This window comes from Schistocerca piceifrons, chromosome 3 (assembly GCF_021461385.2).
Source record: "Schistocerca piceifrons isolate TAMUIC-IGC-003096 chromosome 3, iqSchPice1.1, whole genome shotgun sequence".
Lineage (NCBI taxonomy): Eukaryota > Metazoa > Arthropoda > Insecta > Orthoptera > Acrididae > Schistocerca > Schistocerca piceifrons.
Window position 1 is genome coordinate 85302792 of NC_060140.1, and position 22597 is coordinate 85325388.

Consider the following 22597-nt stretch of genomic DNA (forward strand, 5'->3'; position numbering starts at 1 on the left):
ATTTTTTGTCAGCCTATACTATCAATAGACACTTAGATTCACCCCTAAAATGTCAGTACTGTTAATTTTGGGTTTTAGCAGCCAGCATAATTTGTGGCACAACTTGGATAAAAGTGAAATCTATTGATCATACCTATCCTGAGCTATCCATGAATTGTAAGACTGCTAATGAAAGGAACTATGGTGGTTAAAAATTGTAGAAGGCAACCAAAGCTTGACTACAGTAAGCGGGTTCAAATGGACATAACTAGGAGTAGTTTTCCAGATATGAAGATGCTCTTGCGGGATAGGCTATCATAGAGAGATGTATCAAACCAGTCTTCAGCCTAAAGTCCACAACAACTGTCTCTCTGCACCTAGAATTATGTGAATTCAAATTTATTTTGGGAGCACTTTCTGGTACATGATTGCAAATACCTCCCCAGTTAATCATTGGAATTGTAATAGTCTCAAGGGGTGGTTGGGGGGCATTTGGGGTAAAGAGTGGGAGATATCTCTAGATTTTATACCAACACTCTGGTGCTCATACAGCTATTATTATCTGACTGGATGGAGAGTCACCTAATCAAAAAGAATACCTTGTCTGCACCATTCATAATTCCCTTGGTAGCAGTCTCTGATGTGTTGTCCATCCCTGACCCATTCAATGGGACTTTACAGTTTACAACACTATGACACAAATCTAGGAAGTTGCAGCGTAGCTTGTCACAGAACATTTAATAATTATTTTTCATTCTTTCAACTTGACTCAGAACAAAGCGGGCAGTGATCTGTGCTGGAGGCAATGCTGCAGATACTGAACTTTGTTGAAATTCCAAGGGCAAAACTGGCTTCTCAACCCTCTTTGCAAGTCACTGGAATGATCTGAGAATGACATCAGAGTCCAGAAGGTAGGCATCATTTGTTCCAACATGCACCACAGTCTGCAGCTGGCTGCATCCTAATCCTTCAGTAGATACTGAAACAGCCTGTTCAACATGTTTGATGAGGCCTCTGGCCATACACACTTAGTGCACATGGTGTTCTTTCCCATTCCTTTCTGTGGTAGCATTACTTGCCATACAGTTGAACTGCTGACAAGTAACAGATCCCTTCTCTTTGTGCTTGCCTCCCTCTGACACATGATGTGGCAGGCTTCCTAACAGATGAAATGTGTCTCATTGGCTCAAGTTCAGTTTCAGGGTGAGACGACAACACCTCACACTTGTTGGCTAGAGAATGAGTGACATACCCCAAGTTCTTCTTGATCCCTACCTCCCATACTCTGGACCCCAAAATCTTCTACTGACATGTCACTCACAGTCGGGTAGTTGTGTAGTGAAGGATGCTATACTTCCTGGAGATGGGACGGTATTCTCAGAATAGTATAGTACCTGTTCTATCTCATGTGTATCTCTTTCTATCTATTCTCTGCAGCTTCCAATCAGTTGACAGCTCAGTCAGTTGCTTATGCACAACGAGTAATCTATCCTTCGTCTGAAAATAGCATTGTGGCAGGTGCAATGTTTTACACAGTAGTAAACAAATAAATATTAATTTCTGAATAGAAATTAGCTTCAAGAACTGAAGTGATTAACACCCAATAAAACACTAAAACAACAGCAAAATTTAGAATAAAATTTTCTGCTGCTTTGAAGCTACTTGGAATTTCGAGTCCTGAAATGTTTTCCCCTGCATTATGCTCACTAATGGACCTTTAAAGAGGGGAAATTTATGACAGATGCAATCAATACACACTGCTATTGTAAGATGAAACTTGTATACAACAGTAAGTCAGTTATAATACGCATAGGTCGCTGTTATACCACACCAACAATGAGGATTTGTGTTATAAGAATTTGAAAATGTGAAATGAGAACTCACATGCGCATATCAAAAAAGATGCCAGATAAGTTGAAGAGAAATAAAATCACATTGATACTGGTACACTTTTATGTTATTTATGTCCTAGTTACTCATGAAGATTTTTAATGCATACTCTGTGGTCCGTTTTGTTATTCTGTGTTTAATATGTGCTTTGTTGAACCCATTTTCTGTTGGAATCAAGACACTTCTCATTTTGACACAGTGTATAATTGCACATTTACTGTTTTACTGTGTTAAGAGAGCAAGAATATGAACTGGAACAAAGAATAAATCAAAATAAGAAATGCTATATAGCTTTTATCAATCTAGAAAACATTTTGGTGGTGGCAGCTGAAGGCATCTTTCAAAGAAATGAGAGAGAAATATTTATATAGTATAAACTATGGGTATCTCTTATTGAACAGTTATGAAGATACAATTACAGCACATAATTTCCAAAAGGATGCCCTGAATTCTACCCCCCAGTTTCAAGAAACAAAATCAAATATAATTTTCTAGTGTGACATAGAGCTCTGCCAGGCTTCAGTAGTCTATTTACATATAATGAAAAATATGATTGATTTTAACAGCAGTGATATAGTATGTGTCTTGTATTCAGCTCTATATAGAAAAAAAAATCCTAAATTTGTAACACACGTGGTACTGTTCTTGGAGGAAAGGCATCTTATTTTCTCATTCTTTCCAGACTGCGAGATGTTGGGGAAGAATTGCTCACTGCAATTACTGAAGTTGTGCAGAGTGAACTGACCTTTTTGCGTTTTGTGGACACTGTTCGGAGAGACGAGGTAGGTTAGAATGACAAAAGTGCTATTGTTAGTGCTAGTGTGATATTTGCTCACCTCTCCAAATCACTTTGTAAACATTCTTTTCCTATTTGTTGTAAGTTTGTTATCAAGCCAATATTTCATTACTCTGATACTGTTATGTTGAGACCACAATCAAATCCAAATCCGAAGGCAGTGTTGTCAATGGAGCACAACATTTAGAACTGAAAGCATGTTTATTACCAAGGGAGAGTGCAGCTGTATATACAAACTGAATGTTCCAGAATGCTGGTCTTTATACAAACAACAAATATTCCAGAATATACAGTACAACAACTGCAAACATAAGCTATTTGGAGAATTTTCCAGACATGATAACTACTAAATAACAACTAATTTCTGGTCAGGTTTGAACTGGTGACCTGCAGCACACCAACCAGCAGTGCTAACCACTATGCTGTGCTGCATGCTTCACAGCTTGTGGCATTGCTCCCTCTCCTGGCGAAACAGCAACTTGCCATTTCAGAAGTTCTCATTGTAGCTGCCTACAGCACTCTGAATTCAGACCTTGTCAGTGGTCCTCTGTATGGCAGCATTGACTGAGCGTTGCATTCTCGTTGTGTTGTTACATCCTCTTCATTTTGACGAGCATCAAAGGCAGCACCTCACACCGAAGATTTGTGATTGTCAAGTAGGTTTTCAGTTTCGTTGAACCTCCCATCATTGACCTGCACCTCTGGACTGTATTAGGGCTATGTGGGACGGATATGGACAATGTCTCTGCACTTTTATCTTCTTGATGAAGGGTCTCAATTCTTGATTTCATATGTGACATCTGACAAGTGATGAAGGATACAATAATGGCCTAAAGTAGCACTTTAGTAACTTTTCAGATAGTCCTACTTTCCACACAGGCATAAAAATCCATACAAAGTCCTTGGGCTGTATTTCACTGGTTGAAGCTTTGCATTGTAGTGCTCTCAGTCTTTCTCACAGGCATCTGGGATCCATATGCAAGCCAGCTGCATTGCTTTTTCAGTTCTGTTGATGAGGTATTTCACACAGTCGTACTGAGTATCATCTGATTGAAATGGGGACAGTGTATCCATTCTCGTTTTAGCTTCACAACCGTGGATCGGGAAGAACGGTGTGAAATCTCTTTAGTGCCTTGCATTGCTGTGTTGTTTGCGAATGTCACAGCAGGCTGTATTCTATGCCAAACACTCTGTTTGACATCGCTATACAAAGAGAGTATATTTGCCAGTGTTGCCGATGTCTTATGTTAAAACATTCTCTGCAGCCATTCATCTGCAGATGGTAGGTAGCTTTCATCCTGTGGGTAATGTCAGAGTGTACAATAATTTTGGATGCAAGTCTTGACCAGAAACCTTTTCCACAATCAGAGGTTACCACACAGATTGGTCTGTTCTTCAAAATGACATCTTCTGCAATGAATTTTGCAATTACTGGAGTTTTGTCAGTTGGCACAGCTTTAGTGACAGCATAGTAAATGAAGTAGTCAGTGCAGACTATCATCCATCGATTTCCGTTTGTCGACTTTGGGAAAATCTGCAAGAGTTCGATCCCAATTCAGTGGAATGATACTGCTGCAGGCAAGATTGGTACCACACCCCCCAGGGATAATTATTGTATGTGTTTCCATCACTGTCATTCCTTACACATAGTGTCTTAACAGATCAGAAGAGACCTGGTGAGTGATACCTGCATCTGATACTGTCTAGAGTCTCCACGAATTCCAGGTGACCAGACGCGGGAGCATCATGGAAATACTTCAAGTTAGCTGCCTGTAGAGGAACTGAGGTGATGAGCAACCATTGGATCTTGGCTCCTCTTACATGATGTTCTGTTTATGAACTGGAATTCTCCTTTGATTGGTTCCTCCTCTTTGAATGCTTCTTTGGTTTTCATCAGTGCTGGAATTTCCCTCTGTTCATCAGCAGTGTCAGTTAATGTGTCGATGTCTCAGATTTCGTCCATGCTGCTGTGTTCCACGAAAAGATTCCTTGAAAAGCATTCAGCATTCTTGTGCTTTCTTCCATTTTTGTATAGCACTGTGATGTACTCCTGAAGTCTCAGTGCCCATCTTGCCAGTCGACCCAATGGATCCTTCAGGCTTGTCAGCCAACAGAGAGAATGGTGGCCACGATGGATTTTGGAGCTTTAAATGGCCCAAACAATAGCAAGATGTTGTAGAGCAGTTCATCTTTGACTTGGAGAGTGCTCTAGAACAATAAGCTACTGTCTTTTCAGCATCTTCCTGAATTTGTGCTAGAACTGCCCCTATCCCAAAACTGCTATCATAGGTGTGAATTTCTGTCTCAGCATTCTAGCATGCTAGAACTGGAGATGATGATAGTGCCTCCTTAAGACAAGGAAAACTCTTTCTTCCTCCTCATTCCAGGAAAATTTGGAACTTTGCTGCCATAGTTCTTGCAAGGGATGTACCTTGATACAGATGTCCTTCATGAAATGAAATGCCATAGTACAAGCACTTTTTGAGAAAACTTCACACTTCTCAAATGTGTTGAGGAGTCAGAAAATCTCTGACTGCTGTTATTTTCTCTGGACTGGGATGGACTCAGTTGCCATACATTATATGCCCAAGATTTTTATTTTTTTGGCAATGAAGAGGCACTTCGTTTGGATTCAGGTGAGGATGCTCTAATATGGCTGCCTTAGATGTTCTTCAAATGTCTCCAAAACTATAACGATGTTATCCAGATAGCACAGACACATCATCCATTGAAGGTGTAGAAGCTGGTTGTCCACCACATTGTTGAAGGTGGCTGGAGCATTAAACACTCCAAATGGCGTAACTTTAAACCCATAGAAGCCACCAAGAGTTATGAAGGCAGCCTCTTCCCAGTTAGCCTCATCAACATTGTTTTACCAGTAGTCTGTCTGCATGTTCATAGCTGAGAAATACTTTGATCCTTTTTAAGAAGTCTAGGATGTCATCAGTGCATGGCAATGGATAGAGTGCTTTCTTTGTGAGTGGTAGCATAAAGGACTCCCAGAAAATCCAGTGATATAATTTTGCACATCTTCATCACTTCCTTCCATATTATCTGTTGTTCAGCCAAGGACATTCTATGTGAATGCTGGTTATTTGGTGGATAATCCCCAGTGCTGATATGATTTATCAAGGGCCGTATGGTCTGTCTTTTCTCCACTGTGGATTTAAAAACATCCAAAAATTGACACAGAATGGATATCACTTCCAACATTGTTCCTGAATTAAGACAGATCCTATTGGCAATTCGATAGTAGCATCCTCTGTAGTGGTAGTGGAGCAGAACACTTTGCTGATGACACTAAGCTGCCCTTCCTTTGACCCCAGTGCCCAAAAACATTGACTATGTGTGCTTGTGCTTGTGTGAATGTGTATGTGTTTCTATTTCAGAAGAAAGATTTTGTGTGAAAGCTTAAATATTTTAGCATTTTCCTCTGTGTCATGATTAGCAATGTACCATTTCCATATGGTTGTTATTCTATCCTGAAATTTCCATTTTTGCTATTTATCTCCTGTCATTTTTGATGAGATACTGTAATAATCATTGATTTTGGAACTTACAAATTTGTAAGTGGTATATAAATAAGTGACTATACTATTACATGCAGAAATGCAACACATCTGATGAAATGATTATGCTGTTCAAACTACACATGCTCAGATGACTAATACAGTGACAGCCCCTGCCTACTCCTTATTACCTTCATTCTCATGCGGATGATGGTGAATTCGTGTACTATCACTTATAGTGATCCCTCTTAAGAAATTTTATCATCCACAAAGTGCTGTTGTAATTTTGTATGCAAATATTTATTTGATACATCTCACATTTTCTCATAATTTGTTTCAGCATCTGCTATACTCACTCTTCTGGGAATTTGTTCAGTTATGAATTATTGCAACCACTGAGACAGACTAATGTAAAAGTGATATGCTACTTCATTAATGACACAGCCTCACTTAAACTTTTCTGTCTATTCATACTTATTTGTCTTGACCAAAGCACCTGTGCACAAAGTTTCCACAAAATGCTGACCACAGAAACAATTTTAGACTTAAGAGAGTAAACCATTGTAGTTTCTTATTGTTGTTTCCATCTGAACTGTGCATTGTTGCAGTAAAATATTCTTTTATGTTTAGCTGCACCATTAAAAACATTACATTAAGCTATACTGATACAACACTGGATAGATGATTGCATTCATAGTTATACATTTTATCTCTTCATGCTAATGATTGTAGTAATGCAGCGTATTACACTCGTGCACTTGTCACAAGGAAGGAACAATTAACTGTCTTTTTTACATTTGATGTAGACCTGTCTGTACTCCCAAGGAAAGTTCTTAATGTTACAGGTATAGATTATTAGTTAATTTTTATAACTGTATCGTATATACAGTATTCAGATCCAATATTTTGCGCAATGTAACATAATTATCATCCTACTTCCTTTTTGTTGATTTGTTTTTCCCAGGAGCCATCTGGACCTGTGACCACTGAGAATATCACAGAGACTTTCAGCGTGGCAGACAATCCAGTATGTACAAAACAAAGTTTAAATATAATACTTTCTCACACAAAAAAGATCAAAAACTCCATCTAATTTATAAATCACATTTTAAATAATAATCCTTTAATATCTATCAATCAAAATAATACAAATTTATGGAATCTCCTGTTCTTAACATTTCTCAGCCAAATCTGAAAGCTGTTGAAAATAGATATAATAGATCTCATGGAGTAACAGGGATATAACTTGTGTAGAAACCAGACTGCAGTTATAGGAGTAGAAGGACATAGAGGCAGTAATTGAGAAGGGAGTGAGAGAGGGTTGTAGACTTTCCCTGATATTGTTCTGTCTGTATGTTTGGCGGACACCAAAAGAAACCAAGGAGAACTTTGGAAAGACGATTAAAGTTCAGGGTAAAGAAAGGTCTCTTTTGTCATTGTAATTCAGTAAGAGACAGTGAAGGACCTGGTACAGCAGTTGAGCAGAATGGGTAGTGTCTTGCATAGTAGGAAAAGCATTAGAAAAAGAGGAATTTTTTTAGCATCTAATGTAAGTTTATATGTTAGGTGGTCTTTTCTGAAGGTATTTGTCTGTGGTGCAGCCTTGTACAAAAGTGAAACGTGGCCAATAAGCTGTTCAGGCAAGAAGTGAACAGAAGCTTTTGAAATGTGGCACTATAGAAGAATACTGAGGTTTAGATGGGTAGATTGAAAAATGAATGAGGACGTTCTAAATCAAACTGGGCAAAAAGAAATTTATTGCACATCTTAACTAAAAAAAGGGATCGATTGATAGGATGGATACTGAGATATCGAAGAATAATCAGTATGGTAATAGAGGGATATATGAGGGTTAAAACATGTGGAGGGAGGCAGATTCAAATGGATGTTTGCAGTACTTATTCAGAGATGAAGAGGCTTGCACGGAGTAGACTACCATGCAGAGCTGCATCAAACCAGTCTCTCTGAAGACCACAACAACAACAAAAACAACAACAACATATGTTGATGAAATATTTGCAAATATGAAATGAGGTCCAATTACCTCTGAAGTATGATTTTCTCTGTATCTGTCACATTATATCAAATATTACTATCTGCAGTTGGAGGTGGCAGTGGTATATTAGAAGCCTTTTAACCACCTAAATTTGTTCAGTAGGGGGAGAATACCTTGTAACTTCTGATAAGTAGCCTGTGTGGCAGTGACTTCGATTTAATATGAAATCTCTCTCCAAATTGTATGGACTGATTCTACAATCTACTGTTGATGGTGATCCATTGGTCTGTTCTATTAGTGCTCTGTGAGATTAACGGGCAGCTTCCTGACACCAGATTTCACTTGGTTCTTTTTATTTTTTTCCCCAGTTTCTTCAATAATTTGACTTTACATTTCACAAAAGCTTAGTATAGTGGGACAGCATCTACGTGTTTCACTTGTGATGTGTCATTGATGATGTATGCTTATCTATTCCCTCTTAATAACATTTTCTGGTTTTGATTTGTAATAAAACAATATTCAAATATTTTCTGTGGCCACCACTAGAATTAGGCAGTGGCTAACATTGATGAGACGGAAAATATGCTATGTACATTGGGAACAGATTTGGTGTCAACGAGATTACTATCTTTACATCTGAAGATATCATCTAATATCTCAGCAGTATCCTGGGACTGGATAAATAGTGTTACTTGGACACTAGCAAATAAGGCAGATCACTAAATGAAGCTTCATCGAACTCAAAAGTATGACCACATGATCCTCCAAATGTTGTAAGAAGATACACCATTGTGATGTATAGTATTTACTCTTGCTTGAAAGATTCTGGGTGGTACAGTGATCTCTGTTTTAGAGAAACATCTGAAATTGACACCTGCATCCAGGACTGCTCCAATCCAAGACACTGCAACTGGAGTATAATGGGAAGTATCAAGACTCCCAAGGGATGCTGCTTAGGAAATTAGGTGGAATTCCGCCACTTTCTGGCTCAGTCTCCAAATAGTCACAAATAGTAAACTCAGCATCATGTCATTATGAAGTACTGCTCTCCATGACTTAAGACAAGACAAGGATATGTTTATTTTGCCTTCCAACAAGGCTAATGCCACTGTCATCATCTGTCCTGTACTGAATGTAATGGCAAGGTATTCAATTATTCTCCATATTGCCACTTAAATAATGACCCCAATGGACTAGATTCAGAGGAAATTCTAGACCTTTCTCAAGAAGAGTTCACATTCACTCTTGCCAGTAAGGGCTTGTGCCAATGAGACACTATCAAAAATCTGCATGGACTTTGTAGTTAAGCATCTTACATCACTACTGACACTCCTTGTACACAAGTCTCTGAGCAAGTAGATGAGGTTACCATAGGGAGCCCTCACTTTCCCATGATGGTTTTGTTTTTAGAGGAAACAATTTAGCAACACACTACACAATGTTGTAGTGTATTGCAGACTCTCCTTCACAGAACAAGTCGTCTCTGATACTGATGGTCTGTTAGGTGAGCTTCCGTATCCAAGATCTGAAAACAATTTTCCAACAGAGCAGCTATTCTAAAGAACAAATTTGTCACATATTCCACCAGGTGCAACCAGCTTGAGCAGCAAAATGAAGAACTGGAGGTACCCACTGTCAAGGGTTTCATATCATATGTTGGTGGTATTTTCTCAAAAATTGGGAGAATCCACCAGCATCATAACATTAAATGTATATTTTGTCCAATTGCAAAACTGAGGAACTTGTTGGGCCCATCAAAGATTGTATCTGTCGTAGGACATGATGCGTATATGAGAGTCCACGTCATTGTTGAATGTCTTATAGTGACTAGACATTCTGCACAGTGCAAACCAGAGTGATGAAGAGCTGTATAATATTCACTTAGACCAACCAGATAAATGTACAGTAGATGAGATTGCCTTTCCGCAGGGAGTGATGTACGAGAAGACAAAGATTATGCCTTCAGTTTCATACTTAAGGAATTGTGTGATAAAGAAAGCTGTATGTATTTCTACAGAGGATAACCTTATCAATAGGGACTCAGAATTAAAGGACCAGGAAATGATAGTAATTGTAATAGCAGAAATTCTAAAACGTAGTGGAAGAGAGACACAATTGGCATTATTTAAACTGATGGAAAAAGGCAAGAAGAAGGAAAGTAGCAGTAATCACTAATCCACCCACTACACAAAAAACATGATGAAACTGGTCTGAATGACATTAGGAAGGGTGAGCAGCGGACAGCGGGTACATCCTTAGTCCATGTAGCGTACAAAATCTTTTCTGCAGCTCTTTCCCGAAGAATTGAAGAAGAACTGGATGCAGAATCAGGAGAATATCAGGCAGAATTAGAAAAGGGATAGGTCATGTGCAGAATAAATCAGTAATTTGAAGCTAATATTTAAAGAAAGGTTTGAAATAGCTAAGTTATTCTGTGGATTTGTACATTTTAAAAAGCGGTATGTCTCTGTACACAGGCTAATTTTATTCAAAACCCTGGAAGAATTTGCAGTAAATAAGAAAACACAGTAACATTTAAAAGAAATATTAACAAATACAAATTCCACCTTAAAATCATGGGAGAAATTTCAGACCTATTTGAGAAAAAGGCAGGAATTAGACTAGTCAGTGGCTAGCTCCAATCTCATGTAAGTATATACTTGAAAAAGTGACCAGAGAATGGAGGAAGAAATTGGAAGAATCTAACATAAAAGAATGTAATACAATTTGGCATGAAAAGAGATAATCTCAAAACTGATTGCTAAGCGTATTCATATGTTTTAGCAGTTCTGGCAGACAGTATAAAGGTAGCACTAAGATGGATAGAAACACGTTGAACAGCAGTAAAAGTGGGACTAGAAATCTCATTCAAAATAATGGAAGTAATGAGAAACAACAAGATTACACTATCAAAATCAAACACAAAGTATGGAAATAACAGGAGAGGAGACAAATTTGAGTATTTAGGACTAGTCATCCAGCACAGTGGAGGGGTGAAAGAAGCCACCAGGACAAGATTGCAAAAGAAGCACTTATCATTTCATTTAACAAAAGATGTTTACAATAAAAGATCATTCTTTAGAAACACAAAAATTCATCATTACTAGACACTAATTTGGCCTGAATACACATGTGCAATCAGAAACACTATTTTGGAATCAATAAAAGAAAATTAATAAAACAGACAAAAGTAGGAAAAGAGGACTAATGCCATGTAGGCACGTCCTCTTTGTAGCAAACTGACTAAAGGAAGTTTTGCAGCATATTCAAAAACTGAAAAGCAAACCAAACTGGCTTAGGAAATTGTATAAAGACCTAGAACAAACAGGCATAGATAAGCAAGAAATTGAAGACAGAACAAAATGCAGGAACAAAATTAAGAAGTGGGAAAATTTCCAAGACAGAACTGTCCAAGAAGAAGAAGAAGAAGAAGAAGAAGAAGGAGAGACTCAAGATTCCATTTAAGTACAGTTAGAAATCCAGTGCTTGGTGCCAGATATTAAGAAAACCAAAAATTTCAGAGGACAGCCCTGCTGCACCATAGTGGAGGACCCGCCTTGCTACCAGCTTTGGTTTGTTTCCTGGAAGTAGTGCAACCCAGCAGAAGCACTGGTGACCCAGTATGTGTATATAGAAGACCACTCCTTGCTTCCTGATAGGGATCTGTGGGGTTGCTGCCACCATCCATCTGGAAACAGATGAGATATCCTCATTGTGCATACCAGTAGCCACTTGATGATGTTGAACCATTGTGTTGATTAAATGTTGTAAAATTTACACAATGTGATCTGGCAGCAAACCTGAGAAGCAACATTTTTCCACCAACAGTGATTCTGCTTAAGAATATTCCATCATCCACAAAGTGCTGTTCAAAAATTCATACCAATAAGAAAATTTTCACATTTTCCCTTAACTTGTTTCAGTACCAGCTGTACATACTCATTTGGGAACTCATTCAATCATGAATTATATCAGCTGTGACTAATGTAAAAGTGATTTGCCACTTCATTAACTGTGCACTCTTCCTTATCCCTTTCAGACCTGATTTTTTTCTGGTGGAACGAAAATTTTTATTTACGTGGTAATGCCTGTAGGTGATTTTTTAATGATTTTAGAGGCAAGATTTATACAAAAATATGTACCTATTTTGAAAACATAATTTAGTGATGTAGCTTCTTATTATGGTGAACAATAACTTATTACAGAATATTCTCTATTGTAATAAATAGTAAAATGATCATTCAGTAATTACCATGCAAAATGTCAATAGCAATATTCAATTATAAAGTGGAATATAGTGAACTAGCCATATCTGTGTATCCTGGTGATCATGGGCTGCTGCGTAATGTCATAACATGCTGTGCACTGCTATATCGACTTGCTGATATTTTCATAGGGATGCCCTACAGTTGGCAGCAATTGCACATGATGAAAAGGTTGAACATTCATGAATGTGTACCTCAGCTTTCCATTGGAAAAAAAATACTTCTGTTATAGCTAAGGCACAGTAAAAGTTAATGTACAAAATTGTAGCCAAATGGTCTGAAAGGGTTAAACTTTTCTATCTAGTTACGGGTATCTGTCTTGACCAGATCACCTTGTCTGTCATGTGCAGAAAGTCTCCAGAAAGTATTGGCCATGGAGGCAATTTCAGACTGAAGAGAATGAACCACTGTACTTTCATATTATGATTTGTATGTGGACCTTGCACTGTTGTAATAAAATATTCTCGGATAGATGCTTGCATTCACAGCTATGTTTTTATCTATTCTTGCTTATACTGAATTATTGTAAGATGTATCAATTTACAAAGCTCTGAAATAAGAAAAGCAAACTTTCCATTTTTATTTGATGCAGAGTTGTTTATATTTCCAAGGAATGTTTACACTAGTTTTAAACATGTGGATTAATAGTTGTCCTTCATACTATTATTGAATTTACAATAATTTGATTTAATTATTTGCTCACTGCAGTATCATTATCATTGTATTTCCATTTTGTTATTTGTTTTCGCAAGGAACCAGCTGATCCTGTGACCACTGACAATATAGCAGAGAATTTTACCACAACAAACAACCAGGTGTGTGCCAAAAAGTGTAAATATAGTACTTCCTCACACCAGACAGATCAAAAACTTCATCCACTGCATCCTTCACATCTTAAATAATAGCCATTTAATACATACAAATCAAACTAATAAAAAAGTATCAAACAACAGTAAATATGGGATGAAATAACAATACTAATAATAGAAATCAATCAATGGAAAATCTAGGATGGAATCTGACAGTATTATGAAAAGGAAAGTTACTACTCACCATGTAACGGAGATGCTGAGTCACAGATAGGCACAATGAAAAGGCTGTCAGAAATAAGCTTTCGGCCAGTATGACCTTCATCAAACTGTCATCTATTTTAGACAAAGATTGTGCTGGCTGAAAGCTTGTTTGTAACTCGGCAGCTCCGCTACATGGTGAGTAGCAACTTCCATTTTCATAATATTGATACTAATATTAGGCTAGATTTTTATGGAGGAGGCACTAAATGGCACATCATATTAATTAAATAAAGTGTGAAACTTTGGATTCTGAACAATTCTCAGCCAAACCTGTAGGTTGTTAGTGTTTTATCCTTCATAAATGGAAATAATACGTGTGGCTAAACTGCTTGCAAATATGAATCCTGGACTAATTACTGCTGCAATATGTTTGTTTTTGCTTCTGTCACATTATATTTGATGATAATCTAGGTTTGTGCGTGATTTCTTAATCATGGTTATACGGCGATATGAGTGTAAGTTGTACATTAGAAGACATTTTAACCACTTAAATTTTGTTCAACAATGGGAGGAGACCTCGTAGCTTATACCTTCTGATCAACATATTGCGTGGCAGTTTTGAAATTAATTAAAAATTTTTCCAAGTTGTTATAGGAGCTGCTAGCACAGACTACTGTTGTTAATAATCTGTTGGGCAGTTTCATTGTTGCTCAGTGAGAGGAGCAGGCAGTTTCTTGACATCAGGTTTCACCTGTTTGTTCCCAGCTTATTCAACAATTCAGTGTAACATTTCACAAACACTTAACATAGTTGATCATTCTTCATGTATGATGTCATTTATATGTTGAAAGCATGTAGACTCAAATTGATTTCGCTACAGGAGAAAGATTTCAGATATCCCTTTGCTAGAATTCTTGTCTCCTATTCTTCTGAGAGGGCTAAGCCTGATGCGCTCCTTGTTCTTTCAAACATTCTTGAAGAAGTTTAGTTAGCAGTTTTCTCTAGATAGTGTTTTCTGGTTTTCCTCTGTAACAAAATAACAATCTAATATTAGAGTGCTATTTTACACTGCCAGGGGAGGGGGAATTAGTGGAGTGGATCTGGAAAGACAATGTTGATTTTGATCTGATTACGACATATTCAGTTTGGGTCAGTAGATGTTCCGACAGTGGTTTCAAAGACAACTGCCAACAGATAGCATAGTGGCATAGCTACCAGTGTGGTGTCTGTGTCTACCCTTCAATAGGGTATGCTCAAAGCCAGAAGGTTCATTGTGGTGCAGATGTGTGAAGCAAGCAGGCAGCCCTGCCATGGAGATGCATTCGTGCTTCCTACAGCCAAGTGAGCAAGTTTGGAAGATGTCAAATTGCACTCTTCCGAATGGCAGGATGCTCCTTCTGGAGAATTGCCACACAAATTGGATGTGCGGTGTCATTTGTTTAACAATGCTGGTATCAATGATCATGAGAACATTCTCACCTCCATAGATGAGGTTCTGGATGTCCACACAGCACAGACACCCAGCAGGATTGTCATACTGTAAGGGCAACAGTGGCAGATCATACAGATACCACAGCACAAATAAGAGGACTTGTGAACCCAGACATGTCAACATGAACTGTTGCAAACCAGTTATTAGCATTGGGACTATGGGCACACCCACCTCCAGCCCATCTTCCACTCACGTCACCGCATTGACATGCACGGTTCGACGGTGCTGTCAAAAGGTCACTAGGAAAATGGAATAACATGCCGTGGTCCTCAGTGATGAAAGCAGATTCTGCCTGCATGCAAGTTATTATCATTGGCTCATATGAGACAGACCTGATGAGTGCTGCCTCTTAGAGTGCATTGATCCAAGACACACTGGCACCACCCCTGGCCTTATACTTTGGGGTGTGATAAACTACAGCCCTCATTCACGTATGGTGTTTCTGGAGCAGACACTAACCAGCTCTTGGTCGTGCAGAATGTTGTTAGAAGTGTTCCTTTGCTATTATTTCAACAGGAAGATGTGTTATTCCAACAGGATAGTCCTCACCCACACACCACCTATGAAACTCAACATGATCTGCAAGATGTGCAGCAGCTTTACTGACCAGCATGATCTTCAGACTTGTCTCCAACTGACCACGTGTGGGATATGATGGGATGAGAAGTGACACATGCAACTCAACTACATGAATGGGCTGATCAGGTGTGGCATAATGTATCTCAGGACAGTATTCACATTCTGTATGATTGTGGGAATTTAAGGAGATGGGACCTGGATAAACTGACTTAACCAGAGGTTGTACAGAGTTTCAGGGACAGCATAAGGGAACAATTGACAGGAATGGGGGAAAGAAATACAGTAGAAGAAGAATGGGAGCTCTGAGGGATGAAGTAGTGAAGGCAGCAGAGGATCAAGTAGGTAAAACGACGAGGTCTAGTAGAAATCCTTGGGTAACAGAAGAAATATTGAATTTAATTGATGAAAGGAGAAAATATAAAAATGCAGTAAATGAAGCAGGCAAAAAGGAATACAAACGTCTCAAAAATGAGATCGACAGGAAGTGTAAAATGGCTAAGCAGGCATGGCTAGAGGACAAATGTAAGGATGTAGAGGCTTATCTCACTAGGGGTAAGATAGATACAGCCTACAGGAAAATTAAAGAGACCTTTGGAGAAAAGAGAGCCACTTGTATGATAATCAAGAGCTCAGATGGAAACCCAGTTCTAAGCAAAGAGGGGGAAGCGGAAAGGTGGAAGGAGTATATAGAGGGTCTATACAAGGGCGATGTACTTGAGGACAATGTTATGGAAATGGAAGAGGATGTAGATGAAGATGAATTGGGAGATACGATACTACGTGAAGAGTTTGACAGAGCACTGAAAGACCTGAGTCGAAACAAGGCCCCGGGAGTAGACAACATTCCATTGGAACTACTGACGGCCTTGGGAGAGCCAGTCCTGACAAAACTCTACCATCTGGTGAGCAAGATGTATGAGACAGGCGAAATTCCCTCCGACTTCAAGAAGAATATAATAATTCCAATCCCAAAAAAAGCAGGTGTTGACAGATGTGAAAATTACCGAACTATCAGTTTAATAAGCCACAGCTGCAAAATACTAACGCGAATTATTTACAGACAAATGGAAAAACTGGTAGAAGCCGGCCTCGGGGAAGATCAGTTTGGATTCCGTAGAAATGTTGGAACACGTGAGGCAATACTGACCTTACAACTTATCTTAGAAGAAAGATTAGGGAAAGGCAAACCTACATTTCTAGCATTTGTAGACTTAGAGAAAGCTTTTGACAATGTTGACTGGAATACTCTCTTTCAAATTCTGAAGGTGGCAGGGATAAAATATAGAGAGCGAAAGGCTATTTACAATTTGTACAGAAAGCAGATGGCAGTTATAAGAGTCGAGGGACATGAAAGGGAAGCAGTGGTTGGGAAAGGAGTGAGACAGGGTTGTAGCCTCTCTCCAATGTTATTCAATCTGTATATTGAGCAAGCAGTAATGGAAACAAAAGAAAAATTTGGAGTAGATATTAAAATCCAGGGAGAAGAAATAAAAACTTTGAGGTTCGCCGATGACATTATAATTCTGTCAGAGACAGCAAAGGACTTGGAAGAGCATTTGAACGGAATAGACAGTGTCTCGAAAGGAGGATATAAGATGAACATCAACAAAAGTAAAACGAGGATAATGGAATGTAGTCGAATTAAGTCTGGTGATTCTGCGGGAATTAGATTAGGAAATGAGACGCTTAAAGTAGTAAAGGAGTTTTGCTATTTGGGGAGCAAAATAACTGATGATGGTCGAAGTAGAGAGGATATAAAATATAGACTGGCAATGGCAAGGGAAGTGTTTCTGAAGAAGAGAAATTTGTTAACATCGAGTATAGATTTAAGTGTCAGGACGTCGTTTCTGAAAGTATTTGTATGGAGTGTAGCCATGTATGGAAGTGAAACATGGACGATAAATAGTTTGGACAAGAAGAGAATAGAAGCTTTCGAAATGTGGTGCTACAGAAGAATGCTGAAGATTAGATGGGTAGATCACGTAACTAATGAGGAGGTGTTGAATAGGATTGGGGAGAAGAGAAGTTTGTGGCACAACTTGACTAGAAGAAGGGATCGGTTGGTAGGACATGTCCTGAGGCATCAAGGGATCACAAATTTAGTATTGGAGGGCAGCGTGGTGGGTAAAAATCGTAGAGGGAGACCAAGAGATGAATACACCAAACAGATTCAGAAGGATGTAGGTTGCAGTTGGTATTGGGAGATGAAGGAGCTTGCACAGGATAGATTAGCATGGAGAGCTGCATCAAACCAGTCTCAGGACTGAAGACCACAACAACAACAATGATCGACTAGATGTCATAGTCAGTGCCTGCATTGCTACGTGTGACAGCTACACCATATACTAATGTGGGTGTTTCAGCATGGGTTGATGCCTGGTGCCTGAGAACCACTTGTACTACTGATCTGCAAATGTAATCATTTCATGTACTCCACCTGCACTGTTGCAACAATAAATCTTCAGTCAATCGGAAATCTTCAAAAGCTTGTGTCTGTATATGTGTGGATGGATATGTGTGTGTGTGCGAGTGTATACCCGTCCTTTTTTCCCCCTAAGGTAAGTCTTTCCGCTCCCGGGATTGGAATGACTCCTTACCCTGAGGCAACAGTTTGTTGCGAAAGCTTGAATTTTGTGTGTATGTATATGTGTGTTTGTGTTTCTATCGACCTGCCAGCGCTTTCGTATGGTAAGTCACATCATCTTTGTTTTTAAATATATTTTTCCCGCGTGGAATGTTTCCCTCTATTATATTGATATCAGTATGTAATCAGTTTCATTTGCCTTGACTATTGCTGCCACATGCTTCAGACTTGGACACAGCAGTGTCATTTACAGGATAGCTTGAAGGTCATGTGGGAATCTTGTCATTGGGTTTAGCAGCAGGTAGCATCACTCTGATCTTCCATTTTTGACACATTGGTGTACATTGGCAACCTATTAAGTATGACACATAGGTAACTGGCCATGTTTTCTTGTTGCACAATTCCATTCTTGCATGTTCATCTGCTGTGGGACCTCATGGGCTAGGCATCGCCTTGTGGCAAGTGATTGGCTTTCCGTTACAATGAAGGTCAGTCTCCACTAGTGTATGCGTATATGCAAGGCAGTAAATGATTTTTTTTATTGAAACTTCCTGGTAGATTAAAACTGTGTGCTGAACTGAGACTCGAACTCAAGACCTTTGCCTTTCATGGCCAAGTGCTCTACCATGTGAGCTACCCAAGCCCAACTCACAACCCGTCCTCACAGCTTCACTTCTGCCAGTACCTCATCTCATACCTTCTGAACTTCACAGAAGCTCTCCTGCAAACCTTGCAGAACTAGCACTCCTGGAAGAAAGGCTATTCCAGAGACATGGCTTAGCCACAGTCTTGATCCAGCACGCAGTTTTAATCTGCTAGGAATTTTCATATCAGTGCACACATTGCTGCAGAGTGAGAATTTCATTCTAGAAACATCCCCCAGGCTGTGGTTAATCCATGTCTGCACAATATCCTTTCTTCCAGGAGGGCTAGTTCTGCGAGGTTGCAGGAGAACTTCAGTGAAGTTTGAAAAGTAGGAAACTAGGTACTGGTGGAAGTAAAGCTGTGAGAACAGGTCATGAATCATGCTTGGATAACTCAGATGGTGGAGCACTCGTCCATGAAAGGCAAAGGTCCCAAGTTCGATTCTTGGTCTGGCACACAGTTTTAATCTGCCAGGAAGTTTCGTATCAGTGCACACTCCACTGCAGAGTGAAAATTTCATTATGGAATTTTTTTATTTTTTAATGATTTTGTTTAGTCACAGGATTTTATTTGTGCTGTTCCTCTTGCATTCCCATTTCCCACCTGATAACCCATTTGTACCTGTTGTGGGGACCTCAGAGTGCTCTGCCCTCTTCAGTTTTATACTTACAGAATTTGAAGATCAGTGCTCGGAAAGATATAGGTGTTCATTTTTTCCGCACTCCATTTGAGAGTGGAATAATAGACAGTTATTGCGAAGGTGGTTCAGTGCACCCTTTGCCAGGCACTTAAGTGTATTTGCAGAGTATCCATTTAGATTTAGATACTAAAGCAGCAAATGATTTTTTTTTCCTAAACAGTGTAATAATGTGGAGACTTATTCAGTATATGATACAGACTTTCAGAGATGCAGAATTTGGTGTATTCTTTTGCATGTGTGTACATTTTTTGTTTTTAGAAATATCCTTAAGGCTGAGTAGCAGAACTGACTTGGCACAACCAGTGTTGAATCAATACAGCATTGGCATCCACATTCTGACAGTCTTGACATGTTATTGTTGAGTCACTAATGTGGGTTAACAATTTTCTTATTATGAAGCGACACAAAACATGGGATGACATCTATTTACTTCCCTAAAGAGTGGTTTTTCCATGCTGTGTGAATGGAGCTAAAAAAAGTCAACTGTGATGTATAATATTAAAGTCTTGGTTTAATATGTTGGTCAGATAATTGTTCAAAAATGTACATGTATAACATTTGTTAGTTAATGAAATAAATTATATTTGACATTAGCTTCACATTTTCTAAAGATATAAAATAATAAGTTTTAAAAATGAGTACATTTTGCTGAACACAGACTCTGTACTTTTAATCAGTGCTGTGTGTACCGCACGTCCTTAAACTGGCCCTGACAGGCAACTTGATACCAAACTCTGTGAACCATTGAATTTTCTTAATATGATTTGCACGAGAACCATACATTCTTGTATTAAAATAGTAATATAATAATAAATAATAATAAATAAAATGCACCAGATAAATATCTTATTGATTCATACTAACACAAGACTGGATGTATGCATGCACCCGTAGCTATGTTTTTATCTCTTCTTGGTCATACTGAACTGATGTAACATGTACCATTTTTCACAGCCCTGAAAGAAAGAAGACTTAACCTTCAATTTTTCATTTGATGTAGACTTGTTGATATTTCCAAGGAATATTTACACCTGCTTTAAACAGATTTAATTGTTAATTTTTATACGTGTTTTGAATGTATAATAATCAGATATAATTATTGACTCACTGTAATATCATTATTATCCTTTTGTCTGATTTAATTTCCCCAGGAAGCAACTGAACCTGCCAGCACTGAAAATAATGCAGAGAGTTTTCCTTCAGCAATCAATCAGGTATGTGCCAAACAATATTTAAATATAATACCTTCACACACCAGACTGGCCAAAATCTGTGGCTGCAGTTTCCAGCACTTCTCAAATGATAGTCTCTGTTATCAACAACTCAAAATAATAATAATAATAATAGTAATAGTAATAAAGTTTCACTTTGAATTTTGAACAATTTTCAAGTGTACCTGTTGCTTCATAAATGGAAATACTTGGAACTAGAAACTGTGGTCTGGAATGATATCATGGGATACTGCTGACAGCAATTCAACTGATAGTCCCATTACTACTTTGTGAAAGAAAAACATTGTTTTCTGACACCAGGTTTCACCTAGTTCTTTCTGTTTGTTTCCACGTTCATCCACAAGTCAACAGTAAATTTCACAAGAACATGGTATAGTTAAATTTAAATAGTATTTCAACATACACATGTGACACATCATTTATAGGTTGGAGGCATGGAGATCAAACTGATTTTGTTCCTATATTGCCCAATAGCAATGCACGGGAACTGTCTTTGTAGAAGTTATTGTATTGTGTACTTTTGACATTGTTTCAGACATTCCTGATAAAGTATACCAGCCCTTTTCTCTTAATGGTCTGCTTTGATTTTGATCTTTTAACAAAAACAGTCTAATATTAGCTTGTTATAAGAATGATCATAGTTTGCTATAAGGTGTGGCCATTTAGTGCTATCGTAATGTTGTACCCTGTGGCACACACACACACGCACACACACACACGCACGCACACACACACACACACACACACACACACACACACACACACACACAGAGAGAGAGAGAGAGAGAGAGAGAGAGAGAGAGAGAGAGAGAGAGATATGCAACTCACACACATATGACCACAGTCTCTGGCAGCTGAAGCCATCACAGTCTCTGGCAGCTGAAGCCAGACTGCGAGCAGCAGCACATGATGGGAGAGGCAGCTGAGTGGTAGGCGTAAGGAGCAGCCAGAGGTGCGGAGGGGAAGGGGGAGAGATATCAGGATAGGGGTGGGGAACGGTAAAGTGCTGCTTGTGGGAAAATACAGGGATGAGGTGGATAGAAGGCAGGGCAGCCAGCTGCATTTGGGAGGTAAGATGGAGGAATTGGGGGGTGGGGGGTGGTAGCAGAAAAGTAGAGAAGTAAAAAGACTGAGGGGGCGTTGGTGGAATAGAGGACTGTGTAGTGTTGGCATGGGAATAGGGAAGGGTCTAGGTGGGTAAGGACAATGACTGTTGAAGGTTGAGGCCAGGAGGGTTACGGGAACGTAGGATGTATTGTAGTGAGAGTTTCCATCTGTGGAATGTAGAAAAGCTGGTGTTGATGGGAAGGATCCAGATGGCACTGGCTGTGAAGTAGTCATTTCAATGAAGAACGTTGTGTTGGGCAGCATGCTCAGCAACAGGATGGTCAACTGTTTCTGGGCCAGAGTTTGTCGGTGCCCATTCGTGCAGACAGCCAGCTTGTTTGTTGTTATGCCCACGTTGAATGCACTACAGTGGTTGGAGCTTAGCTTGCATATCACATGACTGATTTCACAGGTAACCCTGCCTTTCATAGGATAGGTGATATTTGTGACCGGACTGGAGTATGTGGTGGTGGGAAGGTGTATAGGACAGGTTTTGCATCTAGGTCTATTACAGGGATGTGAGTCATGAGGCAAGGGGTTGGGAGCAGGGGTTGTGCAGGGATGGATGGGAATATTGCATAGGCCCAGTGGACAACGGAATACCTCTGTGGGAGTCGTAGGAAAGATAGTGGGTAGGACATTTCTTATTTCAGGGCACAACAGGAGGTAATCGAAACTCTGGTGGAGAATGTAATTCAATTGCTCCAGTGTTGGGTGGTACAGAATCATGAGGGGAATGCTCCTCTTTGGTTGTATGGTGGGACTTTAGGTGGTGGTGGGTGACTGGAAAGATACGGCATGGGAGTTCTG

At 39.1% G+C, this 22597-nt stretch overlaps 1 protein-coding gene across 4 annotated transcripts in view; it reads left to right on the forward strand.

The window, feature by feature from the left end:
* LOC124788117 (pericentriolar material 1 protein-like) overlaps positions 1–22597 on the forward strand; it is a 392802-nt gene that overhangs the window by 256125 nt on the left and 114080 nt on the right. For all 4 annotated transcript variants that reach the window (XM_047255242.1, XM_047255241.1, XM_047255243.1 and 1 more), the window contains 4 exons: positions 2552–2651; positions 7139–7201; positions 13188–13250; positions 20600–20662. In XM_047255242.1, coding sequence (XP_047111198.1) covers positions 2552–2651; positions 7139–7201; positions 13188–13250; positions 20600–20662 — 289 coding nt within the window. The remainder of the gene's footprint in view (positions 1–2551; positions 2652–7138; positions 7202–13187; positions 13251–20599; positions 20663–22597) is intronic.